Genomic DNA, 22,532 nt, shown 5'->3' on the forward strand with positions numbered 1-22,532 from the left:
GAGCCTGACAGGTGCTCTGCAGCCAGACCTTTGTGCAAGGTGGGTGTGAACACCAGGAAAAGTTTGTGCTGGTATTTGTCCCCATCCAGGAAGGGTTTTGCTCGCTAAGGGGCAGGGACAGCTCGGAATGTTGGTCACTCCTCGTAACAAGCTTGTGATGGCACATTCCATCATGCCAAACAAATCTGGGAGGACAAATAGGTGGGGGCTCGATTCAGGCAGATTAAACACAGAAACATTTGGTGATTCAGTCTCTGGGTGCTCCTTAGCCCCAGTTCTGCTGCTGGGATGTTGTTTCATGGGTGCAGCAAAGGGTCAGCTGTGCCACGGACTGACTGGGATCTGTCCAAGGGGATTCATGCCAATGGGTACTCTGATTGTGACTGTAGTGGTGTCATGTGGACAGAACCTGCTGTTACCTGGCCTGGGAGTTGAATCATGGAATGGTTTGGGTCGGAAGGGACCTTCAAGCTCATCTCATAGCACCCCCTGCCATGGGCAGGGACACCTTCCACTAGCCCAGGTTGCTCTGAGCCCCATCCAACCTGGCCTTGGACACTTCCAGGGATGGGGCAGCCACAACCTCTGCCAGGGCCTCACCACCCTCACAGGGGAGAACTTCTTCCCAATATCTCATCCAAACCCACCCTCCTTCAGCTTAAAGCCATTCCCCCTTGTCCTGTCACAACAGGCCCTTACGAAAAGTCCTTCTCCAGCCTTCTTGTAAGCCCCCTTTAGGAACTGGAATCCTTAAGGTTGGAAAAGCCCTCTAAGATCATCAAGTTCAACCACTGAATGACCAAGGGATGAATTTGGGCCCTTCCTCAGGAACTTCAGTGCCTTTTGTTCCCTTCTACCACCACCAGGAAGCAAAGAGCAGCATAAGCTGAGGTGCCTCAGGCCTGCACCCCTCAATTTTCAGCCCCTGATGAGTGCAAATTAGCTCAGACCTTCCCAGGACAGGAGAAGGGCCCACACACAGCAGCAGGATCAGGATCAGAAGAGGCTTTCACACACATCCAGCTCACCCGCGTCTTCCTTTGGGTGGCTTAGCTGGAGCCGAGGATCTGAACAAGATGCTCTGCACTTCAAACACTCCTTAGATCTAAACCATTATTTATTTGAATGAATAAATAAATACAAAAATAGGAAATTCTGAATATAAAACCTGCTTCTTCAAAACCCCACAAACTCCCCAAGCTTTTCATTAACATATGTTTTTGATACAGTAAAAAACTCTGAATTTGCACAAGTTGTTCAGTTAAAAGACAAGGCTTGAATGCAGTAATTTTTGCAGAATAGTGGAAATCAACACGTTTAACACCAAATAGGAATCTACCTGCCAACATTCTGTTGGACTTGTAAACAGGACAGAAGTCAGCGTGAGCAGTGAATGGTTTTGTTCATTTTGAGGCCATCATATCTAACCAGACATCCCCTCACACACCATGTCAGTAAGAACAGCAGCCCAAACCCTGCAGCTCAGCTCTCTGGGTATGCACAAAAACCAGTTCCACTGTCTCCCGCTGGGATACACCAGGTTCTGCCCTACTAAAGTCAGGGAAATTACCACTGAGGTCTGGAAGCACAAATGAGAGCAGCAGAGGAGCTGTGCCCTCGAAGACGGCCGTGTGAGTGGCGAGGCAGGAATCAGTCCTGGCCTGGTTCATTTCTGTGTCACTTGGGCTGCACGTTGCTGCTGTGCCATGAAAACTCCCATCATCCCAGCAGGGATGATGTGCTGGCTCCTGTCCTGTGTTGGGAATGGGTATTGAGTATTGATCCCTGGTGAATGCCAGAGCATTGAGGGTTTTGCTGATTCATCCTTTGCCCATAAATAAGCCACGAGCGGGACAGTGTCACGGAGGGGCTGGGCAGGACGTCTCACCTGCCACACAGGGACATCTCTGCCCTGAAAATTTCTAATTGAAACAGAAGTTCTCCATACAAAAGAATTAAATCCTTGCAATGAAAGCCCACTGTTGTGTGGCAGGCAATGTGCTGGGCTCAGCTGACGAAGGCAGCGATGGCCGTGACCTTGAGCCCCGACTCCAGCCCGTAGGCACAGAGCAGCACTGCCGTGAGCACAACGTCTGCCCACAGCACGTAGGTCTGCCAGGCCAGCAGGTACACACTCAGCACCACACTGCCCACCGTGAGCCCCAGGCTGAGCGCCAGCGGAGCCTCCTCCTCCCTCAGGTTTCCCTTGCAACCTGTGAGGAAACAAAAGGCCAAGAGGAGCCTGATTCTTTCTGACATAACTCCATAACTCCAGAATATTCCTGCTCAAAAAGGCTCTGGTTATTACCTTGCTCTTGCTGAGCCTTACAGAGGCTCAGAATACACTGAAATACCAGCCTGAACCAAGGCTCTGCCAGCAAATTAACAGCAAACCCAACACCAATGGACAGTCCATTTCAAAACAGAGAAATGACTCAAAGTTAATCTAAATAAAGAGCAATCAGTGGATAGTCACAGTCAGGGCACATTTTCTTCCACAAGAATCACTTCTGAAGCTGCAGTCTTTCTGATCACTCAGTTTCTTAATCAACCATCAAACCACCCGGAGTCCAATCCTGGCTGTCACATCTTAGGCAATATAGACAGTTCTCTATTCCCTGCTAATCTATTCCTGTTTCAAATGACTGTCAGTCTGGAGAAGCTGCACTTATCTCTTCCTTGCAGCCTATTTCCAGGCTTGTCTCAGTAGATTTTGGTGTTTAACTACATTAGAGTTGAAACTCACTCCTTTATTCCTGGACCAGGCTCCAAGCAAATACACAGAGAGCTCTAAGGCAGCAGGATAAATCCCCCCCTACAGCCAGTAAGCTGGATTCAAGAGCCTCACCCTGAATAAATGTCTTTTAACAGTGATTTGGTTTTTTTTAAAAAAAGGATTATAAGAAGTTTTGGCAAGCTCTGGACAGGAGGCTGTTCACACTGTTCTGTCTTAGTGGAAGGAGGGTGTTGGTGCTGGCCCAAGGCTTCAGGAGTGAAGGGAGAGGTGCAGGTGTCTCCAAATACCCGCTAAACTGACGTGTTTTGACACAGACTCCATTTCCAAATGATTCATGTTTAAAGATTCTATTCCACAAAAAGGTGCAGGGATAACATCACCTACCCAAGTACAGTCGAGGCACTTCCAGCATGGCCATAAGGAAAAGCACGGCAAGATCAGGAGCCAGGAAATCATCTGGATAACTGAAAACTTGACCTGGAGAATAAGCCGGGGTAAATAGAGCAGGAAAACACAGCAGGAGTAGGGCAAAGCCCAGCTGTGCACAAGCAAGGCCTGCTCTGGGTTACCTGCGACTTACTTTTGTAAACAATCATTGCAAGAGTTGCCAAGAAGTAGAAGATGTAATAAATCCCATTTACATAGAACAGGATCTGTAAGGGAAGCGATGACAGCTGAGAACTGCTGTTAAGGATTCTCAGAGGAGACGGGACCCATTCCATAAAATCACCATTTCCCAAAATATACTGCTCTGCCATTTTATACTGAATGGTCCAGCTATGCCTGGCCTGTGGGGAGGGTCCAGGAAGGAACTTGAGGCTGCAAACACCAGGAGCTGGGATAAAAGCTTGCTGTTTCAGGCTTGGCTTTAGTTCCTTTTTTTAAGGAACTTTATTTGGTCTGTAGTCGGGTATCTGTCAGCCTGAGGAAACGGGGGGTGCATGTCTACATTGCCCCAGACAAATTCCACACCTCTTAGTCAGCCTTAAGGAAGCTGACAGAGGGTTGGCAGCCTCCAATCCATCGAATTCCTGGGAGTTTGGAGAAGAGGTGGCTCTGTGCAGCAGCCAGGCCCCGTTCCTGCCCACAGCATGGAATAGCCGTGCTCTCACCTGTCTGAGAACGGCCAGAGCTCCACTCTGAGAGGCAAATCCCTAAGAAACAGACTGACTTAATTCACTCCCTTCTCTCCCCCAGCCCTTCTCAGATCCTCTGAATATCTCCAAGCAGGGATTTCATCCCAAGCATCTTTTGGAGGAACGTCCCATCCCACTCCTGAACCCACCCACGTGCCGTGGATGGATTCCAGTTCCCAGAGCAGCTCATTTCATTAACACAGAACCAGGTTTGGGAGTTTTTCCAGTTGAAGGAAGGTGGAGCAAAAAATTACTAGAGAGGTTCTAAGCATGGAAATCTCTGGAGCTGAGGGTGTCTCCTCCTAGGTTACCTGGATCCTGGCAGGAGTAAAGGTGGGGTGAATTACCATGAGAGAGGAGGAAATATCCCTGAGAGCTGCTTTTACTACCCCTTGTGAGCTACATCAGCTGTCTGTGAGCTGTGCTGCATGAGGGTGTGTCCACCCCTCCATAAATCCACCTCTTAGCCTTGTTTCCTAAGAAAATGAGAGTTAAGTGACGACAGAAGGAGGCTTCCAGTCCTCTGCCACGGCTGCAGGGGGTTAAAGGGGTTTCTGCAGGAGTGGGAGCCCAGCAGGGCCAGATCCCAGCTAAACTTGCACGAAACATCTTCCTGTGGAAGAAATGTGGTACCAGTTCTGCTTCCTGTGGATGGTGCCGATGGAAAACTCAGGAGCACAAACCCATCACCGTGCGGATTTCCTGGGCAGGAGATGTGGATCCACTTCTGCCAGTCTTCCCAAGGATTCCCACATGGAGGGAGGAATGGTTCAGAAAGGATACAACCTCTGAAGTTCTTCCTTTCCACAGAGAAGGAGAAAATAAAGAGAAGAAAATAAGTCTAAATGTTTACCAGAAGTGCAGCAGAAACATTCAAGCAACAGTACCAGGATGCTGTAGGGATCTCTTTTTTCAGCTCACTGGAACATTTGCTATTTCCTCAGATCCTGGAGTTCAGGTTCCAAAAATAACCTTTTCAAGTAGATGAAGCCTAAAATAATTTGGGGGAAATCCCTGCTGGGAAAAGCCACTTTCACTGAGGAACTTGAGGCTCCTTCAAAGCCTAAAGGAGTGCACAGGCATTATCCAGAACTTGTTCATCCTGTCCTTTCCCAGCAGATGACACCTCATCCCCTCTAACTATGCGGGAAGGAGGGAGACATGGGAACCAGAATGGACCATTTGCTTGTAAATTGTGAGAAAGTTTGCGGAGAACACAGGACTCCTGTGTGCCCCTAAATAACACTCCTCCACACACCATCCCTGCAAACACCATCCCTCCAAACCGGTTCCCTTCACAAAGTCATTCCCTGTCAAACCTCAGCGTGTTCCCATTGCCCACAGAAACCAAATCAAGGATTTCCACTGATCCATTTCACTGTTTCCCTTATTATCTTCTGTAAAAGCCAGATGAAATTCTGGTGCAGAAAGATGGCACTGACCTCCTACAGCACCTCATTACTTAAAGTTCCTCATTAATATTGTCAGCTTGCCTCAGACAGATGAGGAATTGCAAAGTTGGGATTTCTGTTCCAGAGGAAGCAGAACCACCTGTGAGAGGCCATTTCACTGTCACATCCCCATCCTCATCCCGGGATCCCTGAGGTCCATGTCCTCATCACCACAGTTTCATGCACTTGGGCCCAAATGAGTCCCCACGAACTCCAGGCACCTGGTTAAGGTGTCCAGCTTGGGACTCCGGTGGAATGGCTTTAAGCTGCCAGAGGGCAGGGTTAGGTGGGATATTGGGAAGGAATCCTTCCCTGTCAAGGTGGGGAGGCCCTGGCACAGGTTGCCCAGAGAAGCTGTGGCTGCCCCATCCCTGGAAGTGTCCAAGGCCAGGTTGGATGGGGCTTGGAGCAACCTGGGCTAGCAGAAGGTGCTCTTGGATGAGCTTGAAGGTCCCTTCCCACCCAACCCATTCCATGATTCTGTGTTGACTCGATATCCACACCTGCAGCTGCAGCACCAGTGCCGGGGGTCAGTCACACTGCTACAATTCACACAGCGAGCCCTGAGTGAATTCCCTCAGGGAATTCCCTCCCCAGGTTTATTTTTAAGTCCTGATTCCCTCAGTCCTTTCCAGGGAGGGGGCAGTGCCCGGGCCGGGGTGGCAGCCACTGCTCCTGAGGATGTGCTGCCACCTCGGGGAGACCAGGACATCCCACAGGGAAAGGCCCAGCACCCCTGGAAAAGGCGATTATTAAACCACCAGAGCGTAAAAGTTCGGTGTTTTCGCCAACACCACCTTTATTATTGATCCGGGCTGGTGCTGATTCTAGAGCTGACTGTGAGTGACAGTGGGAATGGTGGCCGGAGGCGGCCCGTGACCCCTTTCCTCAAAGAACGGTTTAACTCTCACCAGGAAGCGCATCCCTCCGGGTGCCGGCACCTCCCTGCACAAACCCGGCGGCAGGAACCTTCAGGGCTTGGGTGCCAAAACCTGTCAAACCGGTTCTGTCTCCCCAGACCACTAATGTACATTTTTAGAAGAGAACTCTGACCCGTTTGAAAGAATTGGCCCGATAATGAGGAGCTGCCCCTCAATGCCACGGTTCGGGATGTAAAGCCGAGGTTTGGATTTTCCAGGGGGGGTCTCTCGGGCTCAGGACAGTGGCTTGACCGCGGACAGAGGTTCTCCCCATCCCGCACAAGCGCCAAGGCCCTGCTCACGCTGCCACTGAGATTTACCGCAGCGTGTCGGGGCTGTCGCGATATGGCACCGAGGCTGGGCTCGGCCGGGGCCCCCGCCTCGCTCTAGTCGTGTCCCCCCGCGAGAGGTCCCCTCTCGCACGGTGGGAGAGCCCTCCCACCTGCCCCCGGAAATGGCTTTCGTGTCGCCGCCGCTGTCGTGTCGCTGTCGCGACACCTCTCACCTCGGCTCCCCGCCGCCATCTTAGCGCCCCGCCCCGCGCCCGGTCCTCCGCCGTCCCGGCAGCCCCCGCGCGGCCGCTCGCCCCGCCCCCCCGCCTTCGGGCGCGATCGGAGCGCTCGGCCCGGTTCGGTCGCTTTCGGGCGGATTCGGGCGCTGCCCGTTCGGGCGTCTCCGTGCGGGCCGGCGAGCGGGGCTCGGGCGCGATCGGAGCGGACTCGGCACAGATCGGCTCTTCTCGCGCCCGCCTTCGGCAGAGATCGGAAGCGGCTCGAGCGCGCTCGGGACTCTCCGCCGGCCGGGCCGGGCCGCGCCGCTCGGGGCTCGGCCGCGCTCGGGCGGGCTCGGCTCCCCCCGCGCCGTCAGGTACCGCCGCGGGCCGCGCGCGCGGGCCCGGCCGCGCCCCATTGGCCAGCGGGGGGAGCGCGCGCCCGGCGGCTCGGGGCGCTTCGGGCGCCCTCGGAAACCGCCGGACGGGCCCGAACGCGCTCGGCTCAGCACCCGCCGGGACCCTCACCCCGGGACCCCTCACCCCGGGGCACGGGCTCGGCCCCCCCGGGCCCGGCTCCCCCGGGCCCGCGCATGGAGCACAACGACGGCGAGCCGGCGGCCGCACGGCTCGGCTTGGCCGCGGGGCCCGGGCAGCAGCAGCAGGAGCCGCCGCGAGCGGCCGAGGGGGAGGCGGAGCCCGAGGAGGAGGAGGCGGTGACGGTGATGGCGGCGGACGCCGAGCACATCGAGATGGGAGCGCCTCCGATGCCCAGCGCCGACGAGGCCGCCGCCGCCGCCGCCTTCGCAGGTCAGGGCGGGCAGCGCTCCCTCGGCCCGCCCGGGGCTCCCTCACGGCCCCTCGGGGAGCACCCCCGCCCTGGGCACGGCCCACACTCCGCCCTCACACGCGGGGCCAGGAGCTCCTGCAGTCACATTGTCTGTGTCCCGTTACAAAGTGCCCCAAACACGCAGGGCTCTGCAGCCGAGCTGCGGTACCACAACATCCCAGAGCCCCCGTGCCCGGCTGGGCGTCTCTGCCTCAGCTACGGCTGGTTTTTCACCCTCACCGCACATGAAACCCCTGAGATTTTAGCCAGGCCATAAGATTTTAGCCAGGCTGAACATCACAGAGACGTTTGGCTGTAAGTTTGGGCATTTTTTAGCTGGTAGTGACACCCTGGGTATTAACACATGGCAAAGGGACAGTCAGTTGTTCACTTTATCCTGGCGTTTGCCATTCACCCCTCTTTTCATTAAAAGCAGCACACCTGGGGGTGTTCCAAGTACAGATACGATATTCATTTTTCCTTTAGTTCATCACATGCTCATAGCAACTGTCACTGCCTCGAGGTTAAAGCCAATTCAACCCAAAGCTTAATAAAAATCACAATGATTGTGTTTATAACAACTTACAGGTGTCATGAAAAATAAAGTTAATTTAGAATAGGAAGGAAGAAGGAAGCGCAGTTACATTTATTTGGTGTTTTAGCTGTTTATGAGGCTCTCTGGATGCAGCCAAATATTAAATTAATGCCTGTTTTACGTTGCAGAAGTCACCACAGTGACAGTAGCCAACGTGGGGGCCTCTGCAGACAATGTTTTCACCACGTCTGTGGCCAATGCAGCTTCAATTTCAGGACACGTGTTGGTAAGTCTGGCCTTTCATCTGAGGGCCTTGGCAAAGTCTCACTTGCTCAGTGTAAATAAAGAGCTGTAGTAAGGTCAAACATCTGTTTTTATTGCACTATACAGGCTTTAAGCCACAAACCCATTAGCTGGGGGACATGCAGTTTTTTATTCATTATTTTTTTTGCCTTTCCACCCTCATCTACTCATTCTGTAATGGAACTGGTGACCTGGAACATGAAACATTTGAATTTGCTTGGCTGAAACCTCCAAAATTAACCTAATAACTGCCATACTGATTGCAGTTTTAGGGTACCCTTGGAGGACACTGAAATCTATTGGTGTTTCACCCTTTTAATCAATTTAAACTCCTAATTCCTTCTGTAGTCTGGGAGAACAGCCCTCCAGATTGGGGACAGCTTGAACCCTGAGAAGGCCACTCTGATCGTGGTGCACACGGACGGGAGCATCGTGGAAACCACCGGGATCAAGGGGCCTTCGGCACCTCTCACACCAGGTATGAGCCAATCTGCTCCTCAGGGGTCATTCTCTCTGGGGGATGCCTTCTTCTCCACTTCCACTGTGTTTCTAGGATTTAAAAGCATGGGCAGAATGTTGTAAGGATCGTTTGTCCCCACTTACAACCATCAAATTGTTTAGGTGGGAAAAGACCTTTAAGGTATCAAGTCCTCACACAGTATTTCTTGGGAGTACAAGAATACTTGGCTGTTTTTTTTTTTTCTGTCAGAAATGTATTTCATTTCCTCACCCTTTGCCCTGACCCTGGCAAAGAAGCTGCTTGAAAAATCTTACCCTGCTGCTGGGCTTCCTACACCCATCCCACCCCCGAGGGCACAGGAATCCTTTTAACGTGGACAATAAAAATACGAGTCTGCCGGTTCTGCACGTGGGTTTGTTTTAAAGGGTCCTGGAATACATTTTTGTCTCCATTCAGACCACTTGCTGATATTTTAGTGTCTCCATGCGCTGGGGTTTTTGTTCAGGGCTGCTTGGCAGTTTCCTTGCTGCCCACAAGGTGGCACGAACTCCTCGCAGGATGGGCCCTGGGAAGGGGAAGATCCAGCCAGCTCCTTACACCACAGCTTACAGGTGGTGTAAGGGTCGGGGTATAACCTCAGCGTTTATTTCCTGTTAGAGCCTGTTTCCTCTGATGCAGTTTGCTCAATTATCCGTCCTTTTCAGTTGGTTCAAGACAAATTTTTTGTGGTGCACCTTTGTGGGGATGTTCCAGCTGCTCCAGTCCCCTGGGCCCTGCTGACCCAGCCCAGCTGTGAGATGGAACAGCCACTCTTCTTTTTGGTTGCTGTCACCTTTCTTTTCTCTTTTCTCCAAGGACCCCAGTCTCCTCCTACCCCGTTAACAACTGTCCAAGGGAAAACTGGGACCAAGTACAACTGGGACCCATCTGTGTACGAGAACGAGCTCCCGGTGAGGTGCCGGAATATCAGTGGCATTCTGTACAAAAACAGGCTCGGCTCAGGTAACTACAGCCTGGGGGAGGAGTGGGACAGCTCCTTCTACACTCTTCTTTTCATCAGGCTCTTCTTAAGGGCTGACTGTGAGGGGGAAAAAAAAAAAAAAGACAGTTTCCAAGCCAGCCCAGTGCCTTTTGATATTGTTCTCATCTGTTTTGCTCATTCTTCAGAGGCTTTTTACTTTTTCTTAAATCTGTGGGGATCCAGGCTGCCATGTAGTGAGTGTCCTCAGTAACAGGCCAACTCCTCTAACGTTTTTTTCATCTGAGGAGTAGACTTGTGTTTCTACAAAGCTCTAAAGAATCCCTGCTGGAATGAAAATGGAGAATTTGTCTCCTCACAGGGCTCCTGAGCTCCTCCTCTTCTCTCTTATCCTTGTGGGGAAGCTGGAGAAGCAGCAGCCTGGCTGTCCAGCACAGCACTTGCTTCATGGACAGAGAGTTTTCTTCATCACCAGAAAGACCAGAAATTTAAGTGTAAATTAAGAATAGGCTTAAATTAATGGTGTTTACGCAAGAAAGACTTTTCCTTCTTGTGGAGGAGCAATTTTTGTAGCCTTTTGAGGCACAGAGTTGGAGCTCCCTTAACATGCCCAGTCATTGTCACAGCCATGACAGTAATTGGATGTGGTTGTCCCAGAGCGAAGGGAAGCAGCAGACGGGCACATTTGGTGATGGCTGTGGATTAACTGCTATTTTGTCCAGCAATTTCCGTATTTCCTTCTTTAGGGAAGTGGCAAAATGACCCCTCAGCTGCACTAAACAGTGTGTTTTGCTGCTTTGTCTCAGGGGGCCGTGGCAGGTGCATCAAGCAGGGGGACAACTGGTACAGCCCCACCGAGTTCGAGGCCATGGCGGGCCGAGCCAGCAGCAAGGACTGGAAGAGGAGCATCCGCTACGCCGGGCGGCCCCTGCAGTGCCTTATCCATGTAAGGCCCCCTGGGCTCCCTCCCTTCTGCAGGAAGGGGCTGGCAGGGCCAGGGGCTGCCTCTGCTGGCACCGGGAGCCATGCCGGGTCTGGTGGGGAGTCAGTGGCCTGAGGGGAGTTTTTTCTAGATGCGTCTCAAACAGCACGCTGGGAATCTTGCTTGTGCTGGAAAGGGGCTGGAGTTTCTGTGGGGTGAAGCCCAGCCTTGAGCTGTGTCACAGGAATTGAGTTGTCACTGTGAGATCTCCATTCTGTTTGCCTGACACCCGCATTCTTCACTTGCACCATTTATTGAGTATTTGGATCCTTTATTTCCTGCAGTACTCCTGCATTGCCATCAGGCTGACAGGTGATTTCTGCTTGGGCAGAAATAAAACCTCAGATTCACATATCCTGGCCTTTTGGTGTGGAAATGGTTTGGTTTTCCTTTGTTCTCCCCCAGCTCTCACCCCATGGCTGCGGTGTGAGGAACTGACCTCTGTTGCTGCAGAGGGTCCAGGAGGGAGGGAGTACCTCTCCCTGGGAGCCATCCAGCTGTTTTGGGAGAACACAGGTGTGTTCTCGGTGATTTTGGTGACTCCAGTGCTGAGCTGGTCACTTCTCATTCCAGGATGGGATTTTAAATCCTCACGCTGCCTCCTGTACTTGTGCCGCTTGCTGCGACGACATGACACTGGTGAGTGGGAGGTTTTACATCCATCAGTTTATAAACTAATTAGTTGAGTTTGAAAAATTAACTGGTCATGCTGCCACAGCCCTTGGCAAGCAGGTCGTGAGTGCCCTGGGAATGGGCACAAGTGCTTTGTCCCTGCTCTGTGGAGAAAGGAGATAAGGAACTGCTGGAGCTATTGTGGAGCAGCCTCAGTAAAACTGGATCATAGTTAGTGCTTTTTCCTTTTTTTTTTTCTCTTTCTAAATAATATATTTATGTAAAATGCCTTTTGGGAATGCCAATACTATTTGTGATTTTTGACTCAAATTTCACAATGTTTTGAGTTGGAAAAATATTTTTGTAAGGAAGTAACATAATACTCTTATGATGGAGCTATATTTTCATCTCAAAACTGCTTGGGGTTCTTGGTTGGTTTGTTTGGAGTTTGGTTTTTTGCTTGTTTGTTTCAAAAAATGAGGTTAAAATCCTGAAAGCAGAAGGCTTTAGCTTGACTTGATGTTTTGCATTTCTTTTCTGCTATGAACTGACTGATTTCCTTGTTTCCAAGCCTGGAACTGCTTCCTCTCTTCTCCTCACTCTTGTTCTCTTCTCTTCCACCACCTCGGCCAGCAGTCAATTATTTGCCCAGTTCTACTCCTTAAAAAATAGTTGGAAGAGGCTGGATTTGTGCCTCTTCAGCTGGAAGGAGCTGAGTTTAACTTTTTTTCCCCCAAGTTCTTTTGGTCTGGAGAACTGTAAGTTCTTTGGTCAGTTGTTGCCAACCACACATCATCCATGGGGATCTGTGCTGCTGTTCCTGGAAAGAGGAGGGTAAACCCAATGTCTCCAAAGAGGTGCCTCAGTTAATGCCTTCTCTTTTTTTCCTTTCTTCTCCTTTTCCTTGTGTTCTGCCCAGAGTGGCCCCATTCGACTCTTTGTGCCATATAAAAGGCGGAAAAAGGAAAATGAAATGCCTGCAACTCCAGTGAAGAAGAATTGCTCCAAAAACATCACTCTGCTTCCTGCCACAGCTGCAACCACGTGTAGGTTCTTTTCTCCTGCTGAAAATTGCTTCCCTTCCTTGGTGAGAAATTGCCACACTAGGTATTTTATGTCTGTTAGTGGCCCCTTGGAACTGTCCAGCTGAGAAAAATGGCCCTTTTTTTTTGGCCATATCCTTTTCATTGGACAGTTTTATTGGCTCAGTGTCACTTCCCATTTTATAGAAAGTAGCACAGTGTTGTCACATCTGGACACAAGCTGAGTAGGAAAAAGTACAGCTCTAGACCTCCAGGAAACTCGGGTTTAAGCATCATCACATCTTTGTGCAGTGAACAGGAGGTTTTATATTTTGTGCTGAAAGAGCTTTGGATTTTGCCCCATTCCTGGAAGTGTTCCAGGCCAGGTTAGATGGGGAAGGTGAAAGGTGTCCCTGCCCATGGCAGGGGATGGAACAAGATGAGCTTGAAGGTCCCTTCCAACCCAAACCATCCCAGGATTCTATGATTCCATGGTTATATTCCCCCCTGTACCTGCTCTCAGCCCAGCAGTGTGGGGGGAATTGTGGAGTCCTGGCCTTGATCCACAGTGGGTTTCAAGTAGATTTTTCACAAATAACAGTTGGGAAATTTCCTGTTGGAATTAGGTTGTGGGGAAGGCTGGCCCTTTTCTGCTCTGCCAGAAATCCCCATTCCATCCCCTGAGCTGCTTTGTGTCCCTCAGAAGCTGGAGTAAGATTTGTGCTATTCCTTGCAATACGTAGAAACAAAGGCTGGAAGCAGCTGGGATGAGGTGCCCAGCCTGAAAGTCGCTAATGAAGGAGGCAGAAGGTGACACTTTTATCTGCACGTCCCTCTCCAGCACCCAGCACACGCTTTGTTACTGGTTTGATTGGCAAACCATCTGTGTGAGAGCAGAAATTAATGTGCAAGCTCATCCAGCTCACACATTCCCAGTCACATCCGTGTGTCCTCCTGCCCTCGGTGCTCTGGCATCATCTGGGCTGTAACAGTGCAAAGTGAATCCAGGAGGAAGCAGCAGAAATCCAAAAATAGGAACAAAAAAGTAGGGTTAGATCATCAGCAATAGTAGGAGGAGAAACACACAAGGGTTCTGCAGAGTTGTTTTGTGGGTTTGGTTTTTTAGTCCCCAGATATGTTTAACTTGTATTGGTTTGTTAAGTGAGGTGCTGCGAGGCTGCACATTCCCTTGTGCTGGCACTGGGAGAGACAACTGCTCGTTTTGGGGGCCACATACTTCACCAGCCATGGATTTGTAGCCACAATATCTAAAAACTGAATTATTGTTTGGGAAAAGATCCTTCTGGCAGAGCAGTGTGCCGTGGCATCAGCCCATTGCCAGTTAATGGTGCCAGGTAATTAGTCCTGTTTAAAAAGGGGTTTTAATATTCTGGAGCTGCTCAGGTATAATCATCCAAAAGGATTTTGTGCCTTGTTACTTGCACTGGCCAAGCACATTCTGTCACTGTGTGTAGATAAACAGCTAAAATTGTCCAGCTGTCATGGAATTAGTTGTTATCCGCAGGTTTTTATGCTGATTTAAGTAGCAAGAATCACTCTTGCTAAGATTGTCATAAATTAGGATCAGCCAGAAACTGATGGGGTTTGTGACCTCACTGAACCTTTATGAGAGGTGTTAAGTTATGGCTCATAAAATAATTGAAAATGTGGTGATTTGAGAGGTGTTATGTTGTAAATTAATGTTCCAGCCTTGTACCCCCAGAGAATAACCTGGAAGGACAGCAGAGCCTTCAGAAGTCCACCAGGGCTTTTATTCCCATTTCCAGCTGCGCTGGTCGTAGGTGTGATCCAAACTGGGTTATCACAGGCCAGTGGTCTGTGAGTCCCCTGACTCTGGATGGTGCAGCACAGGGATATCAACAGCTGGGCAGCTGTGGGCCCTGCCCTGAGTGTGAATGATGAGAGTGCTTTAATATTTCCAGTCACCGTGACTCCCTCTGGACAGATCACGACCTCGGGGGCGCTGACCTTCGACCGCGCGTCCACCGTGGAGGCCACAGCCATCATCTCGGAGAGCCCGGCCCAGGGGGACGTGTTCACTGGGGCCACGGGTAAGAGCCAGGGCTTTGTGTCCTGGGCAGCCGTGGGAAGGGGCAGGAGGGGGCTGGTTTATGCTCATCTCAGTGCCAGAAGAAATCCAAGTATAAATGCAAGACGTACGTTTCAGTTACTGCAGTTTGAGTCGTGCTTTGAGGTGTCGGCTCTGTTGAGGGAATGATTCTGCTCCAAGAACGGGAGTTTGGAGCCCTGGGATTATTGTGGGTATGTAGATGTGTGGGAGGGAACCAGGGAACCTGTGGCTCTAAAATTAAGCCTGTTGGAATGAAGACCAGGCTGCCTTGTTTGCTGACTGTGTGAGATCGTGCTGCCATTTCTCATTTCCAACTCTTGGGAATTACCACAGAGTGTAGGAACTTGTATAAAATGTAAAACCATGGGGATGAAAGCAGTGTAAGAAACACCTGCCAGGTGTGTTAGACAGTGATTCCCAACGTCCTTGTCCTCCTGCAGTTCAGGACACCAACGTCCAGCAGCCTTGCCGGGTGTCCCATCCGGAGCCTCACTATCCCAGTTACCAGGACAACTGCCAGATCTCCCCCTTCCCCGAGGCTGCGCTGCCGACGTCTCACCCCAAAATCGGTACGTTTGCTGTCCGGCAGGTGAGACACTTCACTGGGCTTGAGTTTCCTCTGATCCTTCTCAGCAAAGGTAAAGATTGAGGCAGAAAATTAAACTTGGCTCTGTTTCGCTTGTGAGTTTTACAGTTATTAGGATTTAGACAAGCAGATTTCCCCTCCGTGGGGAGTTTTTCACTCCTTATTGAGAACTTTGATATGTTGGTTTCTACCAGAGGAGGCTGCTGTGATCCTGCTGCCTGCATCATCTTGCACTCCCTGCCTTTCCTAAGGCTCTTGCTTCCAGGCTTTTGTCCCTGTTGGGCACTGTGGCTCAGTGGCTCAACATTGATTTCATGTTCTATCTGAGGAGACCAACCCCTTCAAAATCCACAGAAGCTTTTCTAGACGTTCTCCCATGTCTTTATTACTCCAGGGGTACTTGCTGGAGGTAGTTTTGGGCAGGTTTGGTGTCAATTGTCCATCCCCTCTGAATGACCTTTATTTGTTTGCTCAGAGCAGCACAGCATATTCCTGCTGTCCAGAGTCACATCTTGTTGGGTTTAAGACTTAGATCTTGATGTTACTAATTAAACACTGATTGTTTTTTCACCAGTGAATACTTTCTCTTGCCTCCTGTACCTGTTCCAGAATGAGAAATCAGAAGTAATTCCTGTGTGATATGTTATCAAACGCCACACTGGGACAAATATTGTGCTGGAAATGGAGAGTGGAAAAGGCTCTTCTGCAAACAGACACTGATAAAAAAGACCCATTTATCTCATACTCATATCTAAGTGCAAATAGTTCCACACCCCTCATGTGCAGATTGATTGAAATTACTGTTTTAATTAAGGGCATTTGCCATGAAATGTCTGTGTACCTGTGTGGGGAGCTGGCAAGGAAAGGTCACACACCTGACAGTGACCTACCTGGGGGTTGGGGCTTGTTCTCTCTGTCCAGATCAGTGTTGGATTCTTCCAGCTTTTACTGATTCCATGAACAACTACCAGGTGGTAGGTGAAAAGGGTTAAAAAAAGCTAAATTAGTCACTGCCTTGTAAGTGTGTTACACTGACACTGCCACTCAGTGTTCAGTACTGTCTTGCAAGAAAGCTGTTTTATCTGCAGATGCTTTTCTAAGGAGAGGGTCACTGCCAGTGGAGCTGCTGGAATGGCAGCTGGGAGCAGGAAGGTGTGTTCAGGGCACTACTTACATGTGCCTCTGAAGTAAATGACACTGAAGTGACTTTCAGACACTTGAGCCCCTCTACATTTTGTTCAAGAACTCCCTGTTCAGTAAATTTCTTAACTCTGGTTCCAAGGAACAACATCTGGCTCCGATAATGGTCCCTTTTAGTGGGAACACTGGTCAGAGATCCACCAGAGGCAGCGGTGCTGGCGCTCCCTGGTCGTGCTGCAGATCCTGAGGGACACTGTCACTGCTTTATCTTCAGTACCATCAGCACTGGGAGAGCTGCAGGACCAGCTGCCTGCCAGACTGGGGGGAGATTTTGGGGTAATAACTCTGCACAGCCCCAAAGCTGGTGGTACCTTCCTTTTTCTAGTAAACAATTTGGTGAGGAATGTGGAGGTCAGGTGTTGGTAGATGTGAATGTCTTAGACTGAATTTTATGGCAGATGGTGAGTATTTATTGCTCAAGTTATATTTTGGAAAAGTAAAGCCAGTAAAGCCAGATAACATTTCTTCCTGGAATGTTACCTAAGCTGAGTTTACACTGTGTATCGTGGAGTTCCTGGATCTGGATTTAATTTCCTCATTCCATGATCTCCCAGCGTACATGCAAACCTTATGTTGCAAAAAGGAGCTCTTTTAGTGACACAGTAACTGCTGTGTTTTTAAAGGAGTCCCCAGCCCATGGTTTTGGGAAGTGCATGTTTGGAATACACTCACTTTGAGGTGGTGGTGACTGTCGGGTTTATTCCAGTGTCAGGCCAGGGTTATGGTCCAGGTCAGGATTCAGGAAGCGCAGGGAGTGTGATGGGGATCAGTGCCTGAGTTTTGTGGGTTTGCAGCCTGAGAATGGACATCTGGGTAGGGACACTGGGATACTCCTGTGAAGTGCTGGATCACTGAGTGACTTACTGTAACCTTTCCTAGCCCTGGCTGAGGGAAACGTTGTTGCCAGTGGTGGAGTCCCTGGGAATGCTGCTTTCACCACTTAATTGTGCTTGTCCACAGCACCGCTGGGAGGTGTTAAAACCCTTCCCAGAGCAAACGGGGGGGTCATGAGGAGATGTTCTTGTCCGGGGGGTTTGAGAGTGCTCAAGAGCTTGTTCTGCACAGACCTGCACTTTGGGTTGCAGGAGGAAAGCTCTGTTTAGCAAAAACTTCCCGGACTGGAAATTCCTCAGACCGTATTTTAAAAAAGAAACTAAACAACGCAGAAGAACCCCCCACACACACTCCTCCAACCCCCTGCTTTCTGGGAATCAAACCCCCTAACTGTGTGTCTGTTGTTGTTTGGTTTGTCCCCAGTGTTAACCTCTCTCCCCGCCCTGGCCGTGCCCCCCACGACCCCCACCAAGGCCATGTCGCCGTCGGTGGTGAACGGGCTGGAGGTGACGGAGCAGCGGAGCTGGCTCTACCTGGAGGAGATGGTCAACTCCCTGCTCAGCACCGCCCAGCAGCTGAAGACCCTGATCGAGCAGGCCAAGCAGGCCAGCTCCTCCTTCCGAGAGGCCGCCGTCACACAGGCCAAGATCCAGGCGGACGTGGAGAGGAAGGAGGTAACTGGGCCAGGGGCGCCTCTGGGGCCGAGGGATGGGCAGAGCAGCTCCTGCCTGGAACAGTGGCAGCCCTTAGAAATTTGTTTCTCCAGGCCTGGAGAGCAGTGTTAGCAAGAGAAATCTTTCTGAGTTGTTTGTGTCCTGGGGAAAGGAATGGAGTGCTCGGGGATTCCAGGAGCTGTGGGCAGCAGGCTGGTTGTGCACAGTGGTGTCACGATGCTGAGCTCTCCCATCAGCTGTCTGTAAATTTATGGAGTGTGGGCACCAAATCCTTGTCTGGGAAAGCTGTTAGGATCCTCCGAGTAAAGTTACACTTGTGTTACTTAGAAGGTGTGGGGAATGACATCCTGAAAGAAAAGCAAACCGTGAGCCCTTCGGCTCCATGTTTATATGAACTTCCAAAATGTGTCAGGATATTGCAAAAATTGAAAATGCTGAGATATTTGTAAGATTGTTCTGAATTGCAGCATTTTGTGTGGGATTAGTTAAATACAACTGCTCTGGCAGAACTTCTTGTGGCTGTTAAGAAACAGTTCTCCACACTGAGTATCTGATCCCTTGGTTACTATCCCAGTGATGGCTTTACTGCATTTTTTGGTAAGGAAAGGACATTTAGGAAAAGGGGCAACAAAAGGCTCTCTGTGTCTTGCAAAAGATATTTGACATTTGTAGGTCAAGCCCAAAATGAACAGATTAAAGATAGGACTAACACAGGGGCCTCTGTGCTTGAGCAATGGAATTTTTTTGAGTGTGCATTAAGCCATTGTTTATATCAGATAAACTTTTTAGGATGGGGAGAATACATGAACTTGCTAAATTCTGTGCCGGAATTGCTGGGGGATAATAAAGATATGCAGGAAATGTGTTAAGTGGATATTCTGTATAAATTGAAGAGAATCAGTGTTGAAGTCTGACGAGTGTTTTAATTGGAATAGCCCTTGGCAAAGCAGTGATGGCTCTGGAGCCCAGCTCGTTTGAAAGCAAGGTGGAAGATTAAGTCAGCAAACAGCTGGGGCATCTGAATTGGATTTTAGAAAGATTAAACCAATTCAGGGCTGGAGAGTGTGAAATGAACCGAAAAGGGTCGGGCAGTTAAGATGTGTGGCTCCGGTCAGCAAACAGAGGCTTGTGTCCTCCAAAGGAGCCGGGAAACAGTTGGGAATTGGAGGTTATCGGTTTTCTGGAGCTGTTTTTGTGAGAGGGCTGGATGTGTCTGGCTTGATCCTCTCTCTTATCACACCTTTTCCTCCTCTGTGGTTTGTGCATGGCTGGAATTGCCTTGTCAGATCAGGCAGAACCCAACCCCACCCTCGCAGGCCACAGCAAGAGGTTTCCCTGCCACCGCCTCCGTCTGCCTGGAGCTTTTTAACTCAGTTATGTCATGGTAACATAGAGGTTTTGAAGGTCATGGTTTCACAGGAGAATAAATACTGTGCTGTCGGGTCATACACTTGTAAATTAAGCCTTTAATCTCCTTATATGTTGGGTCAAACTCCTGGGTGAACCTGCTTTGCCTGGAGGTGGGAGTTCAGATGTTTTTGGACTTTTTGACTGTTCCCAATACATTTAGGCCAGGGTTAGCACAGAGTCCATTTGGGATTGGGTTTGGATTTCATTGGTTTGGGACTCCTGTCCCCCCTTGCCGAGCATGGCAAGGCAACCCCTTACATCACACTCCAGCTGGGAAATGACACATCTGGTGTGTCTTCCTTGCAGCAATACCAGAGCCAGTTATTCCAACAAACAGAGGATGTGGATGGGAAAACAGAAATCATCATCAAGGTAAGCTGGGGACATCTCGTGTGTTGCAGAGTCTTTTGGTCTTTATCTCGCTCCATTTCAGTTTGTCATTGCCACAGAATCCTGTGCTGGCACAGATCTGAGCCTTCAAGCAGTGTCTTCCCTTTCCCAAGCCTTCCAGCTTTCCACACTCCTCCGTTGTCACCCAGCCAGGTTCCCGAGTCTCACTCACCTCTGAGTGGTGGTGCTGCAGCTCTGCTGGGTGGCTGTCACTGAGCTCTGGCAGGAAGGGAACTTGCTTCCTTTCTGTCCTGTGAGCTGGTTTTCATAACTCCACAATTCCCTCTGGCTTTCGGAATGGGAGTTAGTTCAGGACCCATGACTGAAGCCCTCAGAGCTGTGTGTGTTACTCAGTTGTCCCTCAGACTTCCAGGTACAACTGCACACACACACAGTGTGTTTCCCACGTTTTCCAGTACCTGTACAGGTGACAAACAGCCCCAGTCAAGTGTCCCCTCGGGACAGGCTTTGCAAGTCCCACCTTGCAGCTTTAAGGCATTTCTGGTGTCCCAAATCCCCGGCTGTACATCAGGAGCACAAACACAGTTCAGTCACACCAGCTGTTCACTGCAGGTACATGGAAGGTGTGAGCAGGGGGTGTGATGAGTGGGGTGTTAATCAGGACACCGATTTGGGGGTGCTCGTGCTCAAAGGAGAAAAGGAGCCTGAGGAACTCAGGAGCCCAGGATACTTTCACAGCCCAGCAACGCTTCCTGCCGCTGCTGCTCCAAGTGCTAATGATTTGTCAAGAGTTTAATGAGCTGGAAGCTGGAATGCTCTGTGAAGTGCTTATTTGGTGGCAGTTCAATGATGTTTCCACCTAAATATACAGGTTATGTTAATTGATGTGACTGAGGTAAGATTAAAGCGATAGACACAAAAGCATCCCCTAAAAAGCAGGTGTGATTTTTCTCCCATGTATCCTCTCTCACCTTGCTTCTGGATTTAAATCCTTGCTCCTGTTAGAGCCTTCTTCATTTGACTCCTTTTTCCCTGTTGGGACACTCCTTACGCAGTCATGCTGCTGACTGGCAAAGTAACAAATCCCTTTTTCCTCTCTAAAACCAAGGAATGATTAAGCTGAGGAGTCCCATTCTTACTCCTGCTCCTGTTGTCCTTCCTCAGACCCTCTCTCTGACATACACAGTATTATAAACCCAACAAAGCCACCAATGAAATCTGCCTTAAACCTTTCAATTTGGGATAAACTCAGAGTTTGGCTGTGAACAGCCTGGGTACAGCCTGACATGGCTGTTTGGGATACACTCAACTCCTGCTGAAGCCTGCAGCTACCTGACCCCTATGGAGGGAGGTATCCCTGAGGTAGTGGGGATGGATTTCCATGGCCACTCAGTGTCCCACCCATGGTTTTGAAGGGCTTCCTGCCTGATAGAAAGGAAAACAGAGGTGCATTCCGTTTTCCAAAGTGATCCCTGCTACAGCAGCAGGAGAGCAGGTCTCTGAGGGCGTATCCACGAGCCACTGGGCCTGTTTTGCGTTGGTGTGCTGAGTGTATTTTGGGAAGCAGGGGCTTTCCCACTGCTCCCACATTCCAGCAGGTCACAGCCCCTCGGTGACCTCGCTGGGGTGGCTCTGTGTGACACGGTCACTCTCTGTCCCTTCCCACAGCAATCCTGTGTCAACTGCGGGCGGGAGGCCACCAACGAGTGCACGGGGTGCCACAAAGTCAACTACTGCTCCACGTTCTGCCAGCGGAAGGTATGGCATGGCTGGGAGTTGGGATCCAGTTCCCTGGAGAGGGCTGTGGGACCCTAGGGAGAGTCACCTGATGGAGCAGAACCGGGCAGCCAGCGCAGAATCCTACGTGGGTCAAGCATTCCAAACCCCCTGCCAGTGGGATCACCAGCAAGGCTGTAGTCATGGGGCAGGTCTGCAAGTCAGGACAGGGTTAAAAAGGTAGGGAAGGTCCCAGGGTTTGCACACATCTTCCCAAAGGTGATCCAAAAAATCAAGGTAACATTCTGCTTAGTCCAATTCCACCTCTAATATTCCAGTGTGTGGCTCCTTTCCCCTCCATCATTGGTCTGGTTTGTGGGGCACTGGAGACCTGCTGCTCCCACCTGGGCTGGAGAAAGCGCTTCCCACACAGTGGCTTTTCCAAGGGCCTGTTCCCTTGATGGCCTCGCCCTCTGCTCTCCCCTCGCAGGACTGGAAGGACCACCAGCACATCTGCGGCCAGTCGGCCACGGTGACGGTGCAGGGTGACGAGGTGCACGTCACGGACAGTGTCATGGAGAAGGTCACCGTGTGAGCAAACTACCTCCGCAGCCGTTCCCGGGCACGCGGGGCCGGCTGGATCGGGACCCGGCGGAACGGTCTGTCCTGTGCCAACGGCACTGTTCTCTCTAGCAGAATCATTTTTGATTGGCTTTTTGATACTGTGACAGCGTTTGTCTACTCCCGAGCCCCTTTCATAACTTTGGATAATACAGAGACTGTGAAAACCTCATCTGGAATGCCCCCCACACGCACACTGGGATCCCCCTTTGCCTTTGGGAGGCTTTGCCTTTGCCTGACTGGATCCTCCACCATGTGGATTACAGCAATCTCCTCCTCTCTCTTGAAATTAATCTAAAGCAGGTGCTGCAAGGAGATGTGCCAGTATTTCCTCCTCCCGGGGCCTCCCTACCTCTTGTTTGAGAAGAGAAATGAACCTTTGGCTTATTTAATTGCCTTGACAGAGTCGGTACAAGTTCTTAGTTTGGCTTTGGAAGGATTTTTGGTTTTCCTGTGTTCCCTCTGTGCTAGGCAGATTTGGAACACGTTGGAGCTTCTGCATTTAAACACCATTGAAAAATAACATGTTGTTCAATAAAATGCAGTGAAAGCACGAGCGAGCCCAGCGGTTCCCTTTAATCCCCAGGGCAGC

General features: G+C 50.4%; 2 protein-coding genes and 1 long non-coding RNA gene across 6 annotated transcripts in view; 2 read left to right on the top strand and 1 right to left on the bottom strand.

Moving 5' to 3' along the window:
* Positions 1-4,110, top strand: part of LOC114002926 — a 56,755-nt gene extending 52,645 nt beyond the window's left edge. The window contains exon 3 of one of the 2 annotated variants that reach the window (XR_005565356.1): positions 3,935-4,110. This is a non-coding gene — a long non-coding RNA (uncharacterized LOC114002926). Of the gene's footprint in view, positions 1-866; positions 1,130-3,934 lie in introns of those variants that run through there. The other variant, XR_003546052.2, reaches the window with a different exon arrangement.
* Positions 1,100-6,768, bottom strand: TMEM80 (transmembrane protein 80). 2 transcript variants are annotated; one of them, XM_027749363.2, is made up of 5 exons: positions 6,750-6,768; positions 4,657-4,673; positions 3,318-3,411; positions 3,122-3,214; positions 1,100-2,213 (listed from the first exon to the last, which is right to left on the bottom strand). In XM_027749363.2, exons 1-5 carry the CDS (start codon positions 6,766-6,768, stop codon positions 2,008-2,010), a joined length of 429 nt encoding a protein of 142 aa, XP_027605164.1. In that variant the 3' UTR covers positions 1,100-2,007. The 2 variants fall into 2 exon arrangements, with proteins under 2 accessions (XP_027605164.1, XP_039242037.1); XM_039386103.1 differs by lacking the exons at positions 4,657-4,673; positions 6,750-6,768 and having other exon boundaries at positions 3,318-4,650.
* Positions 6,769-7,238: 470 nt separating this feature from the next.
* On the top strand, positions 7,239-22,493 carry DEAF1 (DEAF1 transcription factor). Of its 2 annotated transcripts, none has more exons than XM_027749348.2 (13): positions 7,239-7,544; positions 8,287-8,384; positions 8,750-8,879; positions 9,717-9,863; positions 10,647-10,786; positions 11,396-11,461; positions 12,354-12,480; positions 14,400-14,528; positions 14,989-15,117; positions 17,592-17,842; positions 19,559-19,624; positions 21,272-21,361; positions 21,810-22,493. In XM_027749348.2, the coding sequence occupies exons 1-13, from the start codon at positions 7,328-7,330 to the stop codon at positions 21,912-21,914; spliced, it is 1,695 nt and encodes a 564-aa protein (XP_027605149.1). In that variant the 5' UTR covers positions 7,239-7,327; the 3' UTR covers positions 21,915-22,493. The 2 variants fall into 2 exon arrangements, with proteins under 2 accessions (XP_027605149.1, XP_027605150.1); XM_027749349.2 differs by having other exon boundaries at positions 7,249-7,544; positions 14,423-14,528.
* Positions 22,494-22,532: the final 39 nt, after the last annotated feature.

The sequence above is a fragment of the Pipra filicauda genome, unplaced genomic scaffold (assembly GCF_003945595.2).
Source record: "Pipra filicauda isolate LSUMZ 115617 unplaced genomic scaffold, ASM394559v2 scaffold463_size517996_pilon, whole genome shotgun sequence".
Classification (NCBI taxonomy): Eukaryota; Metazoa; Chordata; class Aves; order Passeriformes; family Pipridae; genus Pipra; species Pipra filicauda.

What these genes read in the sequence shown, in the direction of transcription:
- DEAF1 (XM_027749348.2), top strand. Translation starts at nt 7,328, where the DNA reads ATGGAGCACAACGACGGCGAGCCGGCGGCCGCACGGCTCGGCTTGGCC. An exon ending in TTCGGCACCTCTCACACCAG is followed by an intron (nt 8,880 to 9,716) that starts GTATGAGCCAAT and finishes CTTTTCTCCAAG; the next exon opens with GACCCCAGTCTCCTCCTACC. An exon ending in CGTGTTCACTGGGGCCACGG is followed by an intron (nt 14,529 to 14,988) that starts GTAAGAGCCAGG and finishes GTCCTCCTGCAG; the next exon opens with TTCAGGACACCAACGTCCAG.
- TMEM80 (XM_039386103.1), bottom strand. Translation starts at nt 3,495, where the DNA reads ATGGCAGAGCAGTATATTTTGGGAAATGGTGATTTTATGGAATGGGTC. An exon ending in TGCAATGATTGTTTACAAAA is followed by an intron (nt 3,215 to 3,317) that starts GTAAGTCGCAGG and finishes CTTATTCTCCAG; the next exon opens with GTCAAGTTTTCAGTTATCCA. An exon ending in AGTGCCTCGACTGTACTTGG is followed by an intron (nt 2,214 to 3,121) that starts GTAGGTGATGTT and finishes GTTTCCTCACAG; the next exon opens with GTTGCAAGGGAAACCTGAGG.